This window comes from Urocitellus parryii, chromosome 8, assembly GCF_045843805.1.
Source record: "Urocitellus parryii isolate mUroPar1 chromosome 8, mUroPar1.hap1, whole genome shotgun sequence".
Taxonomy (NCBI): domain Eukaryota; kingdom Metazoa; phylum Chordata; class Mammalia; order Rodentia; family Sciuridae; genus Urocitellus; species Urocitellus parryii.
The window spans coordinates 118816495-118832206 of NC_135538.1; the positions used below are offsets into that span (position 1 = coordinate 118816495).

General features: G+C 51.9%; 1 protein-coding gene and 1 non-coding gene across 3 annotated transcripts; both read left to right on the top strand.

The window, feature by feature from the left end:
• Window positions 1-13: 13 nt before the first annotated feature.
• Ehmt2 (euchromatic histone lysine methyltransferase 2) lies at window positions 14-15242 on the top strand. Of its 2 annotated transcripts, XM_026415341.2 has the most exons (28): window positions 14-80; window positions 727-793; window positions 888-1094; window positions 1190-1443; window positions 3448-3532; window positions 3629-3669; window positions 3926-4081; window positions 5763-5900; window positions 5991-6105; window positions 6262-6363; window positions 6575-6723; window positions 6815-6958; window positions 7042-7277; window positions 7357-7539; window positions 7651-7733; window positions 8153-8259; window positions 8357-8479; window positions 8565-8666; window positions 9835-9939; window positions 10065-10219; window positions 10310-10477; window positions 11167-11311; window positions 11591-11668; window positions 12041-12156; window positions 12272-12358; window positions 13786-13864; window positions 14026-14201; window positions 14783-15242. In XM_026415341.2, the coding sequence occupies exons 1-28, from the start codon at window positions 39-41 to the stop codon at window positions 14961-14963; spliced, it is 3624 nt and encodes a 1207-aa protein (XP_026271126.1). In that variant the 5' UTR covers window positions 14-38; the 3' UTR covers window positions 14964-15242. The 2 variants fall into 2 exon arrangements, with proteins under 2 accessions (XP_026271126.1, XP_026271124.2); XM_026415339.2 differs by lacking the exon at window positions 14-80 and having other exon boundaries at window positions 151-793.
• On the top strand, window positions 3776-3847 carry Trnaa-agc (transfer RNA alanine (anticodon AGC)). Its single transcript has one exon. It is a non-coding gene; the product is annotated as a tRNA-Ala (tRNA).
• Window positions 15243-15712: the final 470 nt, after the last annotated feature.

Below are 15712 nucleotides of genomic sequence, written 5' to 3' on the forward strand. Positions count from 1 at the left end.
GCGGCCGCGCGCCGGCTCGGCCCCCCGCGCAAGCGGCGATGGCGGCGGCGGCGGGAGCTGCAGCGGCGGCGGCCGCCGAGGTGCGGAAGGGGAGGGGGAGAGGCGGGTGCATGCCCGCGCGCGCGCCCGGGGGAAGCGCGCGCCCGTGCAATGCTCCGGGGGTGCAACGGGGCCGGGGGGCCCGGGCGGGACTTGCAGCAATCCAGGGGGCCAACACCGGGGGCGGATGAGGGGACCAGGGGGTGGGAGGTGGGGGGAGTGGGCACGGAGGCGCGCGTGCAGCCGCTGGCTGCCCCTGAGTGGGCGGCGGGCGCCGGGGCTCCGGGAGCACGCGCGAGGGGCACGAGGGGCCGTCCACCGGGCTGGGGGGCAGCGGGCGCTGGAGGGGTTGGTGCCCGGGGTCCCCGCGGCCTGGGGGACAAAGGGGGAGCGGCGCGTGCAGCCGGGAGGAGGGGGCGGGGCCGGGGCGCTGAGGCCCCGCCCCCTCCCCCTCCTCTCCTCTCGGCCCCAGAGATGCGGGGTCTACCGAGAGGGCGGGGGCTGATGCGGGCCCGGGGGAGGGGTCGTGCGGCCCCTCCGGGCAGCCGAGGCCGAGGAAGAGGGGGCCCCCATAGAGGAAGAGGTAGGCCCCGGAGCCTACTCTCTCTTCCCAGGGCCCAAGCGTCCTGGGCCCCCCAACTCCCTACCGGGCTGACCAGTCCCCCTGTCCCTTGTCTCCCCTCCCAGGGGGAGGCCCCCGCTGAGATGGGGGCACTGCTGCTGGAGAAGGAGCCCAGAGGAGCCACCGAAAGAGGTGAGTGGGGTGGAAAAGGGCCCAATTAGCCCTTCACTTTACTGACAGAGGATCCCCAGAGTCCTCAGCCCTGAACTTTTTCTCTTCCCTACAGTTCTTGGCTCTTTGGGGGACACCTCTCATAGTGAGGACACCCTGCCCAAGGCCAACACCGACTCCCTGGAACCTGCTGGCCCCTCATCTCCGGCCTCTGTCACTGTTACTGTTGGTGATGAGGGGGCTGACACCCCTGTAGGAGCTACACCACTCATTGGGGATGAACCCGAGAACCTGGAGGGAGATGGGGGCCGAATTCTGCTGGGTGAGAGGAAGGAGAGTCAGGGAGTGAGGGTGGGGTTCTATGACTCTGCTGCCTTCTTATCTTGCCTCTGCCTATCTCCCTGTCTCTTTTTCTAGGCCATGCCACAAAGTCATTCCCCTCATCCCCCAGCAAGGGAGGTGCTTGTCCCAGTCGGGCCAAAATGTCAATGACAGGGGCAGGGAAATCGCCCCCATCAGTCCAGAGCTTGGCTATGAGGCTACTGAGTATGCCAGGGGCCCAGGGAACTGCAGCAGCAGGGCCTGAACCCCCTCCAGCCACCACCAGCCCAGAGGGACAGCCCAAGGTACATCGAGCCAGGAAAACCATGTCCAAACCAGGAAATGGACAGGTAAGGATGAGGGGATGGAGTGGAAGTGGGAGGAAATGAGGTTATCCATGGTAAAGGTGTGTTTTGTTTTTTGTTGTTGTTGTTGTTGTTCTTGTTGTTAATATAGTTTAGCTTCAGGCCCCTTCGGGTTTTCACAGATTTACCAAAGGGCTGCTATGTGTTAAATATTAGGTTGGGCTGGGCTTAATCTGACTGATTCTCTCTTCCTGGAGTTTGTATTCTTGGGGGAAGGGTGGTAAGAATAGAAAAGAGGCATGCTGAAGATTTATTTATATAGTTTATATCCTAATTACTTTTTATGATAATGACTATGTAAAGGAACTTCCAACCTCTCTACTTTTCTACTTGAAAGCAAGTCCTGCAGGAGATTTTTCATCCCTTCTTGGAATTGCCTGTTCTATACCCCCACACACACAAACACATACACATACATACATACATACACAAGCTCTGTTTATTTATAAAGTCTTTACTGGGAATCTATCCTGAGAAGGAGATGAGGGCCACAGAAATGTCAGAAGAGGAAAGTGAAAAGGGTCCCCAAATCCTAGAAGGTTTACAACAAGGTGGGCTTTTTGGATTGGGGGTATTATTTTTTTTGGGGGGTGGTCTTGTTTGTTTTTGTGTTACTCAAGATTAAACCCAGTAACATTCTAGCTCAGAGCTATATGCCTATCCATTTTTTTAAATTTTGAGACAGAGGCTTGCTAAATTGCCCAGGCTGGTCTCAAACTTGTGATCCTCCTGCTTCCGCCTCTTGAGTAGTTGTGATTATAGGTGTGTGCCCCTTTCCTGGCTATGACAAGGTTAAGGACTCCCGGAATTCCAAAAATAACATAAAAATTGCCTTATAATCCATTTTAAGTGGACAATTTAATGGTGTTAATATTCATAATGTGTAACCATCAATCTTCATAACCCTTTTTACCCTGTAAAACTTAAAACTACATGTCCATTAAACAATAACTCCCCATTCCCTCCTCCCCCAGCCCTTGGCAACCACTATTCTAAGAGTGTCATTACTCTTAACCACCTTATACCTGTACACTTATTCAGTATTTTTCTTTTTGTGACTGGCTCATTTCATTTAGCATAATGTTTCCAAGATTCCTCCATGTTGTCATATGTGTCAGAATTTCCTCCCTTTTTAAGACTGAATAATATTCTGTTGTTCATACATATTATCCCTCGATATCCCGAGGGGGATTTATTCCAAGCCCCCTTATTGATGCAAAAGTCCCTGAATGCTTAGGTCCTTTACATAAAACAATTTAGTATTTGCTTCTAAGGTATACATATCATCCTTTAAGTCAGCTCTGGGTTATTTTTAGTACAACTTAAGTGCTTCATAAATAGTTATTACATTATAATGTAATGACAAAAAAACTGCATGTTCGGTATAGGCAAAATTTTTTTCAAATATCTTTTGGCTTCAGTTTGTGGAACTTGAAGATACAGAAGGCTGACTTTGTGAACCACATTTTACTTTGTCCATTTATCACTCGGTGGACACCTGAGGCCAGGCCTGGTGGTACATGCCTATAATCCCATTGGCTTAGGTAGCTGAGGCAGGAGGAGCGCAAGTTCAAAGCCAGCTTCAGCAAAAGCGAGGCGCTAAGCAACACAGTGAGACCCTGTTTCTAAATAAAAAATACAAAAAAAGGTCTGGGGATATAGCTAAGTGTTTGAGTGCCCTTGAGTTTAATCCCTGGCACCCCCACCCCCCCCCAAAAAAAAATGGACACCTGTGTTGCTTTCACATCTTAGTTGTTATGGATACTGCTGCTGTGACTGTAGGTGGGCAGAGACCTTTTAACCTCCTGAGTTTGTGTTTTCACACACCTCCTCTTGGAAAACAGCAGTTCTTGTTTTTGCCACTTACTGGTTTCTGGAGCTTAATTTTGGAGGAGTGGTTCACCATGCCCCACTGAACTTGAGCTCCAAGCTAACTCAGGCAAAGCAGCAGGTTCACTCCAATCCTAAGCCTGTTTCCTCTCGCCCCAGCCCCCAGTCCCCGAGAAACGGCCTCCTGAAGTACAACATTTTCGTATGAGTGATGACGTGCATTCTCTGGGGAAGGTGACTTCAGGTCAGTGCCCTTCCTGACCCCCCCCTCACCTCCGTGATTTGATGTGGCCCATCCCTGGGGTGTACAGTACAGGTTTTACTCTTTTTCTCATTACAGATGTGGCCAAAAGAAGGAAGCTGAACTCTGGAAATGGCCTGGTGAGCTAGAGGGAGGGAGCAGGGTCTCTCCATCTGGGGGGCTGTTCCTAAGGATCCTAGAAATTGGGGCTATAGCCTGTCCTCAAGAGAAATGGGGGTGAAGGGTTGGAATGTAGCTCAGTGGTAGAGCACTTGCCTAGCATGCACAAGGCCCTGAGTTCGATCCCCAGCACTGCAAAGAAAAAAAGGAGGGAAAAGAGAAGTGGGGGATTGATGGAAGATGCCTGTAGCCTCAAGTTTTCTGATCTTTTTCTAGTCAGAGGAATTGGGTTCTGCCCGGGGTTCAGGAGAAGTGACCCTGGAGAAGGGGAACCCCAGGTCCCTGGAGGAGTGGGAGACAGTGGTAGGCGACGACTTCAGTCTCTACTATGACTCCTACTCTGTGGATGAGCGCGTAGACTCTGACAGCAAGGTGAGCCAGAGCAGCCTGCCCTCTGCAGCCAGGGAGTCCCCTGGTCCGGGGCTCGCTCTCCAGTCTTTTCCTGTTCCCCCTTTTCTTTCTTTTTATCTTCTCAACACCTACTAATCCATGACCCCATGCTATCTCCCTCTGTTTCCAATGTGTTCCTCCAACCCATTTTATCCCTTGCTCTCTCCACCAAGATGCCCCCTCATCCTGTACTTCAGCTTTAACATCCCATTTTGTGGTTTGTTGGTGGTTTACTTATTCTCTTGCTCTTTATTCAGTTTTATCTCACATGTTTATGTGTGGTTTTGCTTTTTATTTAACATTTTATCATGGAAACTTTCAAGTATATACAAAGTGGAGAATAGGGAACCCCCATCATCAGCTCCAGTGGCTATCAACACACAGCTGCTCATCTATACCTCTCCCAATACACACACTGGCTGGATTGTTTCAAAGTAAGTCTCAGGCATCATATTGTTTCATGTAGAAATGTTTCCACATGTATCTCTAAGTATAGAGTCTCTTTTTATTTTTTTAACATTACAAAATTACTATTTTCACACCCAAAAAAACTTAGCAGTAATATCTTAACACCATTAGACATCCTGTCAGTGTTTGAGTTTATTTGGTTGTTTCAAAGTGGGCTTTTGGCAAGATCCAAATGTAGACCACATGTTGATTTGATTGACATTTGTCTTAGATTTCTTTTGATACAGATTTCCTCATCTGTTATTTACTTACTGTTATTTATGTTGGTACTGGGGATTGAACCCAGGGGCCCTTTACCATTCAGCTATATCCTCAGCCCTTTTTATTTATTTATTTATTTTTTGAGACAGGGCCTCACTAAGTTGCTGAGGCTGGCCTCAATCTTGGAATCCTCCTGCCTCAGCCTCCTGAGTAGCTAGGATTATAGACATATTCCACCACATCTGGCTGTGTTCCTCATTTTTTCACCATTTATTTGTTGAAACTAGATCAGTTGTCCAGCAGAATTCCTCACACTTGGAGTGGCCTATTATTTTGTGTGAACAGATTAAGCTGATAGTTCTAGAAGCATGATTGTACTTTTTTTTTTGGGGGGGGGGTAAGAAGACTTTTGATAGTGCACCCAGGTTCTTCCTGTTTCCTCACATTAGTGACGTTATCATTGACCAGTGGCAGGTTCAGGTGATGTCAACCTGACTCCTTCATTATAGAGCACCTCATTAACTTTTTTAATTTTTTTTTATTTGTTTTAATTAGTTATACATTGATTAACTTTTCATCTAGTGTTTTCAGCAGCCATTAGCAATTGTACCAATTTTCAGCAGCCATTAACAGTTGTACCAGTTGTACCAATTTCATAAAAGCAGTATCACATGGTATTTGTTTCCTGAAATTCCTTTTTTGTATTTCCTATTATGTTGCCAGAATTCACACTACATTTTTACTTGCAACTATGGCACCCTTTCCCTTCTGTATAGTATTCCATGTTCCCATCTTTATCCAGCCCTTTCCCTTCTCTTCTGCCTACATTTGCCTTTTCCAAGGAGCCATCTTGAGTAATGGCGGTGATAGTGGTGTTTTTCTTTACCCTACCGTATCATCTTTAGTCCTGGGGTTCTACCTCTGCCCAGTTCTCCCCAGGGGAGGGCTAGGACCTGGAGGTCAATGTTTCCCCAGCCCCACTTTTCTCTCTCAGTCTGAAGTTGAAGCTCTGGCTGAACAACTGAGTGAAGAGGAGGAGGAAGAGGAGGAAGAAGAGGAAGAAGAGGAAGAGGAGGAGGAGGAAGAAGAGGAAGAGGAGGAAGATGAGGAATCAGGCAATCAGTCAGACAGGGTAAGAGTAGATGTGGAATGGAGGCCTGTGGGGCCAGAGGAGCAGGGTGTGAGGTTGGGGCCAGATCCCCTAACCCTTCCTCCTTCACAGAGTGGCTCCAGTGGCCGGCGCAAGGCCAAAAAGAAATGGCGGAAGGACAGCCCGTGGGTGAAGCCATCTCGGAAACGTCGGAAGCGAGAGCCAGCACGGGCCAAGGAGCCACGAGGTGAGGGGGCTCCTCTGCTTTGGATCCCCTCTCCAGCCCCCCTCCCGTTCCCAGAGAGCACGCATGTACGCACACGCTCACGCATGTATACCTGCATGTACCCACACGTCCAGGCACTGTGAGCTCGCACTCTCACTCTCTCTGTCTCTGTGTCAGGAGTGAATGGTGTGGGCTCCTCAGGCCCCAGTGAGTACATGGAGGTCCCTCTGGGGTCCCTGGAGCTGCCCAGCGAGGGGACTCTGTCCCCCAACCACGCTGGTAATTGCCAATTGCCCGGACAAGGAGCCACTAGGGGGCGCCCACAGGGCTGGAGGGACAGGGAGGAGGGGGGTCCCCTGCCAGCGCTGGGGTATCCATGGCAGACTTTGGGGTTCTGGAGCAAGGAGGGAGAGGTAGGGTGGGTAAGAGAGAACCCTCAAAGTGGGTGAGGGACAGGGCCTCCCTCAGCTTCCTTTTTCCTCTGTCCAAGGGGTGTCCAATGACACATCTTCACTGGAGACTGAGCGAGGCTTTGAGGAGCTGCCCCTCTGCAGCTGTCGCATGGAGGCACCTAAGATTGACCGAATCAGTGAGCGAGCAGGGCACAAGTGCATGGCCACCGAGAGTATAGATGGAGAGGTGGGCCCATGGGCTGGTGGGAGAGGTCCTTGGAGAGCCAGCAACAAACCCCAGACTCACCTATTGTTCTCACCCATCTCCACTACCCCAGTTGTCTGGCTGCAATGCTGCCATCCTCAAGCGGGAGACCATGAGGCCATCTAGTCGTGTGGCACTAATGGTGCTCTGTGAGACCCACCGTGCCCGCATGGTCAAACACCACTGTTGCCCAGGCTGCGGCTACTTCTGTACGGCGGTGAGTGACCGGTGGTGCAGACAGGCAGCCTGCCCCATGGGAGAGGGCTCTCGGAGCCTGACTGTGTCCTCTGCCTGCCCCAGGGTACCTTCCTAGAATGCCACCCAGATTTCCGTGTGGCCCACCGCTTCCACAAAGCCTGTGTGTCCCAGCTCAATGGGATGGTCTTCTGTCCCCACTGTGGGGAAGACGCTTCTGAGGCCCAGGAGGTGACTATCCCCCGGGGTGATGGGGGAACCCCACCAGCTGGTACTGCAGCCCCTGCACCCCCACCCCTGGCCCAAGATGCCCCAGGAAGAGCTGATACTTCCCAGCCCAGGTACTGGCCTCCCTCTTCCCTCTGCCTGTTCCCTACCCCATCCCTTCTGCCCCTTAGACATTAAAACCTCCTCTCACAGTGCCCGGATGCGAGGGCATGGGGAGCCCCGACGCCCACCCTGTGATCCCCTGGCTGACACCATCGACAGCTCAGGGCCTTCCCTGACCCTGCCCAATGGGGGGTGTCTCTCGGCAGTGGGACTGCCACCAGGGCCAGGTCGTGAGGCCCTGGAGAAGGCTCTGGTCATCCAGGAATCAGAGAGGTGAGTGGGTGTTAACTCTGAGGACAGCCAGGGCTGGGACCAGAGGAGCAGGTACTGCAGCTGATGTTGAATTCTAAGCAACCCACCTTGTCCCCCTCCTCCTTCCGTCAGGCGGAAGAAGCTCCGATTCCACCCCCGGCAATTGTACCTGTCAGTGAAGCAGGGGGAGTTGCAGAAGGTGATCCTGATGCTATGTGAGTGTGCTACTTACTCACTGAACACCGCCTTTATATCAGGCCCTGGGCTCAGGGCTAGGAGGACAGCCACAAAGCTCAGTCCTTACCCTGAAGGACTTAGCATGGTTGGGGAAGGACCATAACCCAGGAAAGTGGGGACATGGGTGCTAAGTTCTCTTTTGCGTGTTTATACGTGTTAACTCAAACCTTCCCAGTATCAAGGCACAGAAGCAAAGTGCCTTACCCATTGTGCAGCAGTACCAAGAGGCAGGGCCAGCCTGAGGGAACTCTGGCTCTCTGCTGAGTGCCCTGACAGAGGCAAACACAGGATGCCCAGCAGGGGGTCTTAAGGAGCCTTCCTACAGGAGGTACCATTGCCCCCTAGCTTGCTTACCACTTGTCCCTCCCTCTTCTGGTATGGCGGGCTCTCCATGCAGTGGACAACCTGGACCCCAACTTCCAGAGTGACCAGCAGAGCAAGCGCACACCCTTGCACGCAGCCGCCCAGAAGGGCTCCGTGGAGATCTGCCATGTGCTGCTGCAGGTTAGCAGAGCCCAGCCCTCTGCCTCATTGACCAGGTCTTGGACCCCTTCCCCTGCCCAGCCTTGCCTGGTGCCAGCCCTCCTACCCCTCCTCGCAGGCTGGAGCTAACATTAATGCAGTGGACAAGCAGCAGCGGACACCGCTGATGGAGGCCGTGGTGAACAACCACCTGGAGGTGGCACGCTACATGGTGCAGCGTGGTGGCTGTGTCTACAGCAAGGTGCAGCAGCAGGGAGTGGCCTCTAGGAGCCAGGGTTGGGCTCAGAGTGCCAGCCAGAGGACTTATCTGCCCATGTCTCCCTCAGGAGGAGGATGGTTCCACCTGCCTCCACCATGCCGCCAAAATTGGGAACTTGGAGATGGTCAGCCTGCTGCTCAGCACAGGACAGGTGGACGTCAACGCCCAGGTCAGCAGCCTGGGCTGCACACCCTGCCCAGCCCCTCTGGGTTCATCTCTAAATGTTTCAGCTTTGTCCAGGAAAAGCCCTTTGAAGTAGGCTCCTGTGTTCTCTGATGTGGCCCATAGCCTTTGAGAGCTTTTTGGCCTCTCAGCACATTTCCTGTCCAGACTCAATTTCTCTAAAAATTCTTTTGTTTTTTACATGGGAAATAATTTGTAGTAATTACAATCTGTTTTCCTAGGGGTGTTTATTGCTGCTGAATTGTCACAACTTCTAAGACTTTGGAATGGGCAGATCTAGGAAATAGTGTGGATGGGGTTTTTTTTGGGGGGGGGATTGTATCATATATTGAATCCAGGATACACTTAACCACCAGGCCACATCCCCTTCCCTTTTTGTATTTTATTTAGAAATAGGGTCTCACTGAGTTGCTTAGAGGCTAAGTTAAATTGGGGAAGCTTGGGGCTGGGGATGTGGCTCAAGCGGTATCGCGCTCGCCTGGCATGCGTGCGGCCCGGGTTCGATCCTCCAGCACCACATACAAACAAAGATGTTGTGTCCGCCAATAACAAATAAATAAATAAATATTTTTTAAAAAAAAAATAAATAAAAAAATAAAAAATAAATTGGGGAAGCTTGCTTTGAACTCACAGTCTTCCTGCCTTAGCTTCCCAAACCACTGGGGATTACAGGCATGCACCTCCATGGCCAGTTTGAAATTGCGTGTTTTTGTTTGTTTGTTTTCGAGGGGTACTGGGGATTGAACTCAAGGAACTCAACCACGGAGCCACATACCCAGCCCTATTTTGTATTTTATTTAGAAACAAGGCCTGAGTTGCTTAGCACTTCGCCATTGCTAAGGCTGGCTTTGAACTCTAAATCCTGCCTCAGCCGCTCAAGTTGCTGGGATTATAGGCATGCACCACCACACCCAGCTAATAGTGTGTTTTAGAGGGAGAAAAATCACTTAATTCTCTGCAGCCTTAGGCAACAGGCACTGTTAATTCCATTTTATAGACAAGGAGGCCCACACATGATAAGAGACTTGTCCATGTTCTCCAAGCTTGTGGGTAGAGCTGGGATTCACAGACTGGCCTCTTAGTTTGTGTTCTTGACCATATGAACTCTGGTGAGCAGGGACAGTGGCCCGCTTCTTACTCCCTCTCACCCACAGGATAGTGGCGGGTGGACGCCTATCATCTGGGCCGCAGAACACAAGCACATTGATGTGATCCGAATGCTGCTGACACGAGGAGCTGATGTCACTCTCACTGACAATGTGAGTAAAGATTTGGTCAGGGTTGGGAGAAGGCGGGAGCAGGTACAGCCTCAAGCCCCTGAGCAAATTGAAGGCTGCATTCAGGCATTCAGCCTCCCATACCACATCTTTTCTTTCACCCATAGGAGGAAAACATCTGCCTGCACTGGGCTTCCTTCACCGGCAGTGCTGCCATCGCTGAGGTTCTCCTGAATGCTCGTTGTGACCTCCATGCTGTCAACTACCATGGGGACACGCCCCTGCACATTGCAGCTCGGGAGAGCTATCACGACTGCGTGCTGTGAGAGCCTGCCCACCCCAGGCCCCTGACACTCCTGCCCCTCCTCCAACAGCTTGGGATGCCATGCATAGGCTCCCTTTCCCTCCCTAGGTTGTTTCTGTCACGTGGAGCCAACCCTGAGCTGAGGAACAAGGAGGGGGACACAGCATGGGACCTGACCCCTGAGCGCTCTGACGTGTGGTTTGCACTCCAGCTCAACCGCAAGCTCCGACTTGGAGTGGGAAACCGGGCTATTCGCACTGAGAAGATCATCTGTCGGTGAGCTTAAGTCCCTCTGCACCCTGAACAACCAGTGTGCCCTCTCCCAGGCCCCATTACACCCTTATAACATCCCCCAAATCCTCCCCATCCCCCATCGAGCCTTATATTTACTCTAGTTGGTCTCTTGTTAGGGTTGACAAATACAGCACATAGAAAGAAAAAAAAAATCTGATTGTATTAGAATTTCAGATGGGAGCTGGGCAGCTCCTATAATCCAGGTAGCATACTTTTTTTTTTTTTTTTTAGCATGAGAATGTCCTATGCAGCTGGGCATGGTGGCACACACTTGTAATCTCAGTGGCTCAGGAGGCTGAGGCAAGGGGATCACAAGTTCAAAGCCAGCCTCAGCTCAGCAGTTTAACAAGGCCCTAAGCAACTCAGTGAGACCCTGTCTCTAAATAAAATATTAAAAGGGTCTGGGGATATGGCTCAGTGGTTACATGCCCCTGGGTTCAATCCCTGATATAAAAAAAAAGAATGTGCCATGAAATATTTGGGACTAAATTATACTAAAGTGTTATTCCTGTTAATCTGAAATTCTAGTTTAACTGTGTATCTTGGATTGTATCTGGCATCCTTACTCCCAGAACCTCCCCTTCCCCATGCATAAGGAACCTCTCTACCCCTCTTGCATCTATGTGAGCTCTTCACCCCTGGTCCTTATCCTGTCTCTCCCACTTCTGCAGGGATGTAGCACGGGGCTACGAGAATGTGCCCATTCCCTGTGTTAATGGTGTGGATGGGGAGCCCTGCCCCGAGGATTATAAGTACATCTCAGAGAACTGTGAGACATCTACCATGAACATTGACCGCAACATAACCCATCTACAGGTAAGTGAGAGCCCACAGAGCCACCAGAGCCACCAAGTACAGTTGGGCAAGTAGGGTGCTTTTCTAGGTTACATGAACGTATCATAAATAGGAGTTCATGGTGGCCTTGGGGACACCCCTATCAGTAATATCTTAATTTCCTCTCAACCTGAGACCATCACCAACCATTGTCCTAAAACATGGGGTCCCAGAGAAAGAACAGTGCTGGGGTGCAGACAGCACTGGGAGCTGGGCCATTGCCGATCCAGGGTTAAGTTGACCTTCTGCCTCCCACCCCAGCACTGCACGTGTGTGGATGACTGCTCCAGTTCTAACTGCCTGTGCGGCCAGCTCAGCATCCGCTGCTGGTATGACAAGGTACATACCCCTCACCTGGACCCAGACGCTCTGCCATTGTTCCAGAGGAGCTGGCTGATAGCACCAATTCCCTGGGATCTTGTTCTTCACCTACCCTGTCAGGGAAGTGACAGAGAGGGCAGGGCAAGGCTGAGGATTCCTGGGACACTTCCAGGGCAGATCTGGGCCTCTACCTAGGTATATGCAAATCAAAGGTGATGCCTGTGTTTCCTGGTCTCTGACCTCAGCAATGCTGCAGCCTGCTCGACACCTCCCTGCCTCTGGGTTGAGATCAGCAGTGGGTTTTTCTATGTAGTGTTTGTTGGGGGTCTTGGGCAGCTAAGATGGGTCCCACACAAAAACCACTGTTCTCGCCTCGGGTCTACTCCCCAGGATGGGCGGTTGCTCCAGGAATTTAACAAGATCGAGCCCCCCCTGATCTTTGAGTGTAACCAAGCCTGCTCCTGCTGGAGAAACTGCAAGAACCGAGTGGTGCAGAGCGGCATCAAGTAATACCCCTGCAGCCCCCATCACCCGGTCTCACCTACCACTCACTGCCCCATCTCCTCTCCTGGGGCTTTTCCAGGTCCTTGCACCTAGTATCTCCCTCTCTCCCACCCCTAGGGTACGACTGCAGCTCTACCGAACAGCCAAGATGGGCTGGGGTGTTCGCGCCCTGCAGACCATCCCCCAGGGGACCTTTATCTGCGAGTGAGTCAGCTGGGGGTACCTTGGCACCTGTGGGGCACAGTCACTTCTGACTCCAAGCCTCCCTCTGCCCTCCTCCCTGATGGATCACATCTCTTCTGCCCACTTCAGCCAGCCATCTTTGACCTCCACCCCACAGCTAAGGACAGAGCCTACCTCCACTCTGCCCACACTGCAGGGCCATCCATCCCTACTGTCCTGTTTTCCCTTCCCTCCACCTCAGTGTATTTCCAGACCTCACACATCTTCTCCCTGCCCTGCCTCTGTATGTCCTTGGGCAAGTTGCTTAATCTCTCTGAGCTTTAATTTTCTTGTCTGTAAAATGGAAGTGATAACAGCAGCCTGCCACCTACTTAAGGGCCTGTTTATCTCCATGACTTCTTTCTCTGCCTTCTACCAGCTGGCTCCCTATACCCTGGCCCTCAAACTTATTCCTTTGGCCTGGTAGGGGGAACCCTTGTTTGCCTATTCAAGGGACCATTGAGCTTCTCTCCATTATGTCTTCTGTCAAATTCTCAAACAAGTAGCCCCTTCCCCTTCCTCCTGGACCATCCTCCCCCACCATCTGCTCACTGCCTGTCCCTGCCAAAATCTGCTCTTGCCCTCACCTTCTGCTGCAGCCGAAGCCACCTCACAGTCATTCTGCTGCACTCCTACCCCCAATATGTGTCCCAGTCCTTGTTCTGGCATTTGCCCATTCCTATTAGACTACCTGATCCCATGATGCTGCCCTCACCTCTGCCCAGCCCATCCAAAATTGCTATCTACTAGTTTCTCCTGCTGTCCAAATGTGGGCATTCTCACCCCCAAGCCACTCCCAAAGTTCCTCATTGCTTCTTCTCTTCCTGCAGCCCAGTCCCTCTTCTGTCACACAGCCCTGCATCGCCCACCACCTGCCCTGTGGTTCTAGCACACAAACCTCCCAGTGTCTAAACACAGACAAACTTCCCCATCTGAGCCTGCTGTCCCTGGGTGCTAATGCCCTTAGCCACAGAGGCCCAGCTCTGTCTCCACACTCTCTAGGCTCTAGCCCTTTTCTCTCACCTCCCACCACTGTTTCTCCAGGTCTTCTGGGGCCCACAGGCTTCTGGGATTTCCCTCCTACCTGCCTATTGTTCCAGCTCTCCAGTGGGGACCCCAACTGGCAGAATTGTATCTTGGGTTGTGCCTTCACATGCCTATCTATATCCCCCTTCCTCTTCTTAACACCCACCCCAGAGCCGGGGACTGCCCACCACCTGTCCCAGGCAATGTGTGCTTCTCTGTGTACCTGCTGTGCCTTGGGTCACCCACCACAGCCCCAGCGGTGTTGATCTGTGAGGTCCAAAGATAGTAATGGGGTATCTGAGGAATGAAAGAAGAGGATTCTGTGAGGTTGTAAGGAGAGACTGCCCTGCTCACCTTTAGAACCACTGTTTCCTGTGCAACAGGTATGTTGGGGAACTGATCTCTGACGCTGAGGCTGATGTGAGAGAGGATGATTCTTACCTCTTCGATTTAGACAACAAGGTAGGCAGGCAGCTTCTAAAAGCCCTGCTCCTAGTGGCTAGGTTTCTGGAGCCCCCTAGGAAAGGGAAACCTGGGAAGGAAGGACTGAATGGTCAATGCAGAGGGGATGACCAGGCAGGCAAGGTGGGGATGGATATGAAGAGTGATGTCCTTCCCCTCAGGATGGAGAGGTATACTGCATTGATGCCCGTTATTATGGCAACATCAGCCGCTTTATCAACCACCTATGTGACCCCAACATCATCCCTGTCCGGGTCTTCATGCTGCACCAAGACCTGCGATTCCCACGCATCGCCTTCTTCAGTTCCCGAGACATCCGGACCGGGGAAGAGCTAGGGTGAGGCATCTCTGGGCTCTGCCAGGAATGTTGGGGATCAGGCAGGGATTGAAGGGAGCTTCTTAGACTTTATCATACAAAGTGTCCCCTAGAGAGCTTGCTTGTGGTTTTTTTTGTTTGTTTGTTTGGTACCAGGGATTGAACCCTGAGCTTAACCTCTGAGCCACATCCCCAGCCCTTATTTTATTTTTTATTTTTGAGATGGGGTCTCAGTAAGTTGCTTAGGGCCTTGCTGAATTGCTTTGAACTTTCAATCCTCCTGCTTCAGTCTCCTGAGCTGCTAGGATTATAGGTGTGCTCCACTGTGCCTGGCACTGGGGGGCTTGTTAAAACTGTCCTGAGCATCAGCAAGATTCTGATTCACTAGATTTGGGAGGGGCCCCAGGAGCCTACATTTCTAACCAGTTCCAAGGCAGTGCTGAAGCTGCAAGTCCATAGAACTTAAAAAGATTTAGAATGTATCTGGCAAAATGGGGCTGGGGATCTGAATCCTTCATGGGAAGTGGCATCCTCAGAGTCTTTAGAGTAAGGCTCTGGGTGCCCGAGTCCAGATTATACAAGCATCTGTGCTCCTCTGACAGGTTTGATTACGGTGACCGCTTCTGGGACATCAAAAGCAAATATTTCACCTGCCAGTGTGGCTCTGAGAAGTGTAAGCACTCAGCCGAGGCCATCGCCCTAGAGCAGAGCCGCCTGGCCCGCCTGGATCCCCACCCTGAGCTGCTGCCCGAGCTTGGCTCCCTGCCCCCTGTCAACTCCTGAAAATGGACCACACCCTTGTCTCTCCCCTGCCCCAATTGCCATCAGCTCAGCAGCTGCTTCTGCCACCTGCTGCTCACAGCCCAAACCTGGGGCACTGCCACCTTTCCTGCCCACTCCCCTTCACACATTCCTCAACCAGAGACTCCAGCCAGGCCCTGGAGGTCTGATGGCCCCTCTCCCAGAGCTGGTTCCTCCCTGGGAGCATGATTTCAGGGCTGGGCACCCCCATCTCCCATCCTCAGCTGAAGTTTGATGAATTGAAATCTGGCCTCTATGCCAACTGGGTTTTTTGTTGTTCTCAATAAACTTTGGGTTTGGTAATAAACTGGGTGATTGTTGTAAGGATCTGAAGCACTCAGCCAGAAGGATGGTGGGTCCAAGGGGCAGAGCAGGGTGAGAAGCAAGCTAGGCAGCAGGAGGGGAGGAGGGGACTGGAGGAACAACTGGTCTAGTCAAGGACTTAAATAAAGACAATTCTTAACATTTAATCCTTAGGAGGGTGTCGGCCCAGGTATACCCCAGTTATGGTACTGCAAAATTTCTTATTGGCGCGTGCCAGTTCCTTCCCACTCTTGTCTTTGACACTGAGCAAGCAGCCTCTGATCCTCTGGTTCCAGGCTCAAGCGTCCTGGCCCCACTGGTCACAGAATTGTGGATTCCAAAGGAGGAACTAGAGTGTGTCGGGGACCACAGCCGGGGGTGGAGCTGTGACGTGTGGGAAGGCGGGGCTGGCGGCAGGTGAGACGCCT

Coding starts and splice junctions, on each gene's coding strand:
- Ehmt2 (XM_026415339.2), top strand. CDS start 151: ATGCTCCGGGGGTGCAACGGGGCCGGGGGGCCCGGGCGGGACTTGCAG. Junction 3,670..3,925: donor TGAACTCTGGAAATGGCCTG/GTGAGCTAGAGG, acceptor ATCTTTTTCTAG/TCAGAGGAATTGGGTTCTGC. Junction 14,202..14,782: donor CGGACCGGGGAAGAGCTAGG/GTGAGGCATCTC, acceptor CTCCTCTGACAG/GTTTGATTACGGTGACCGCT.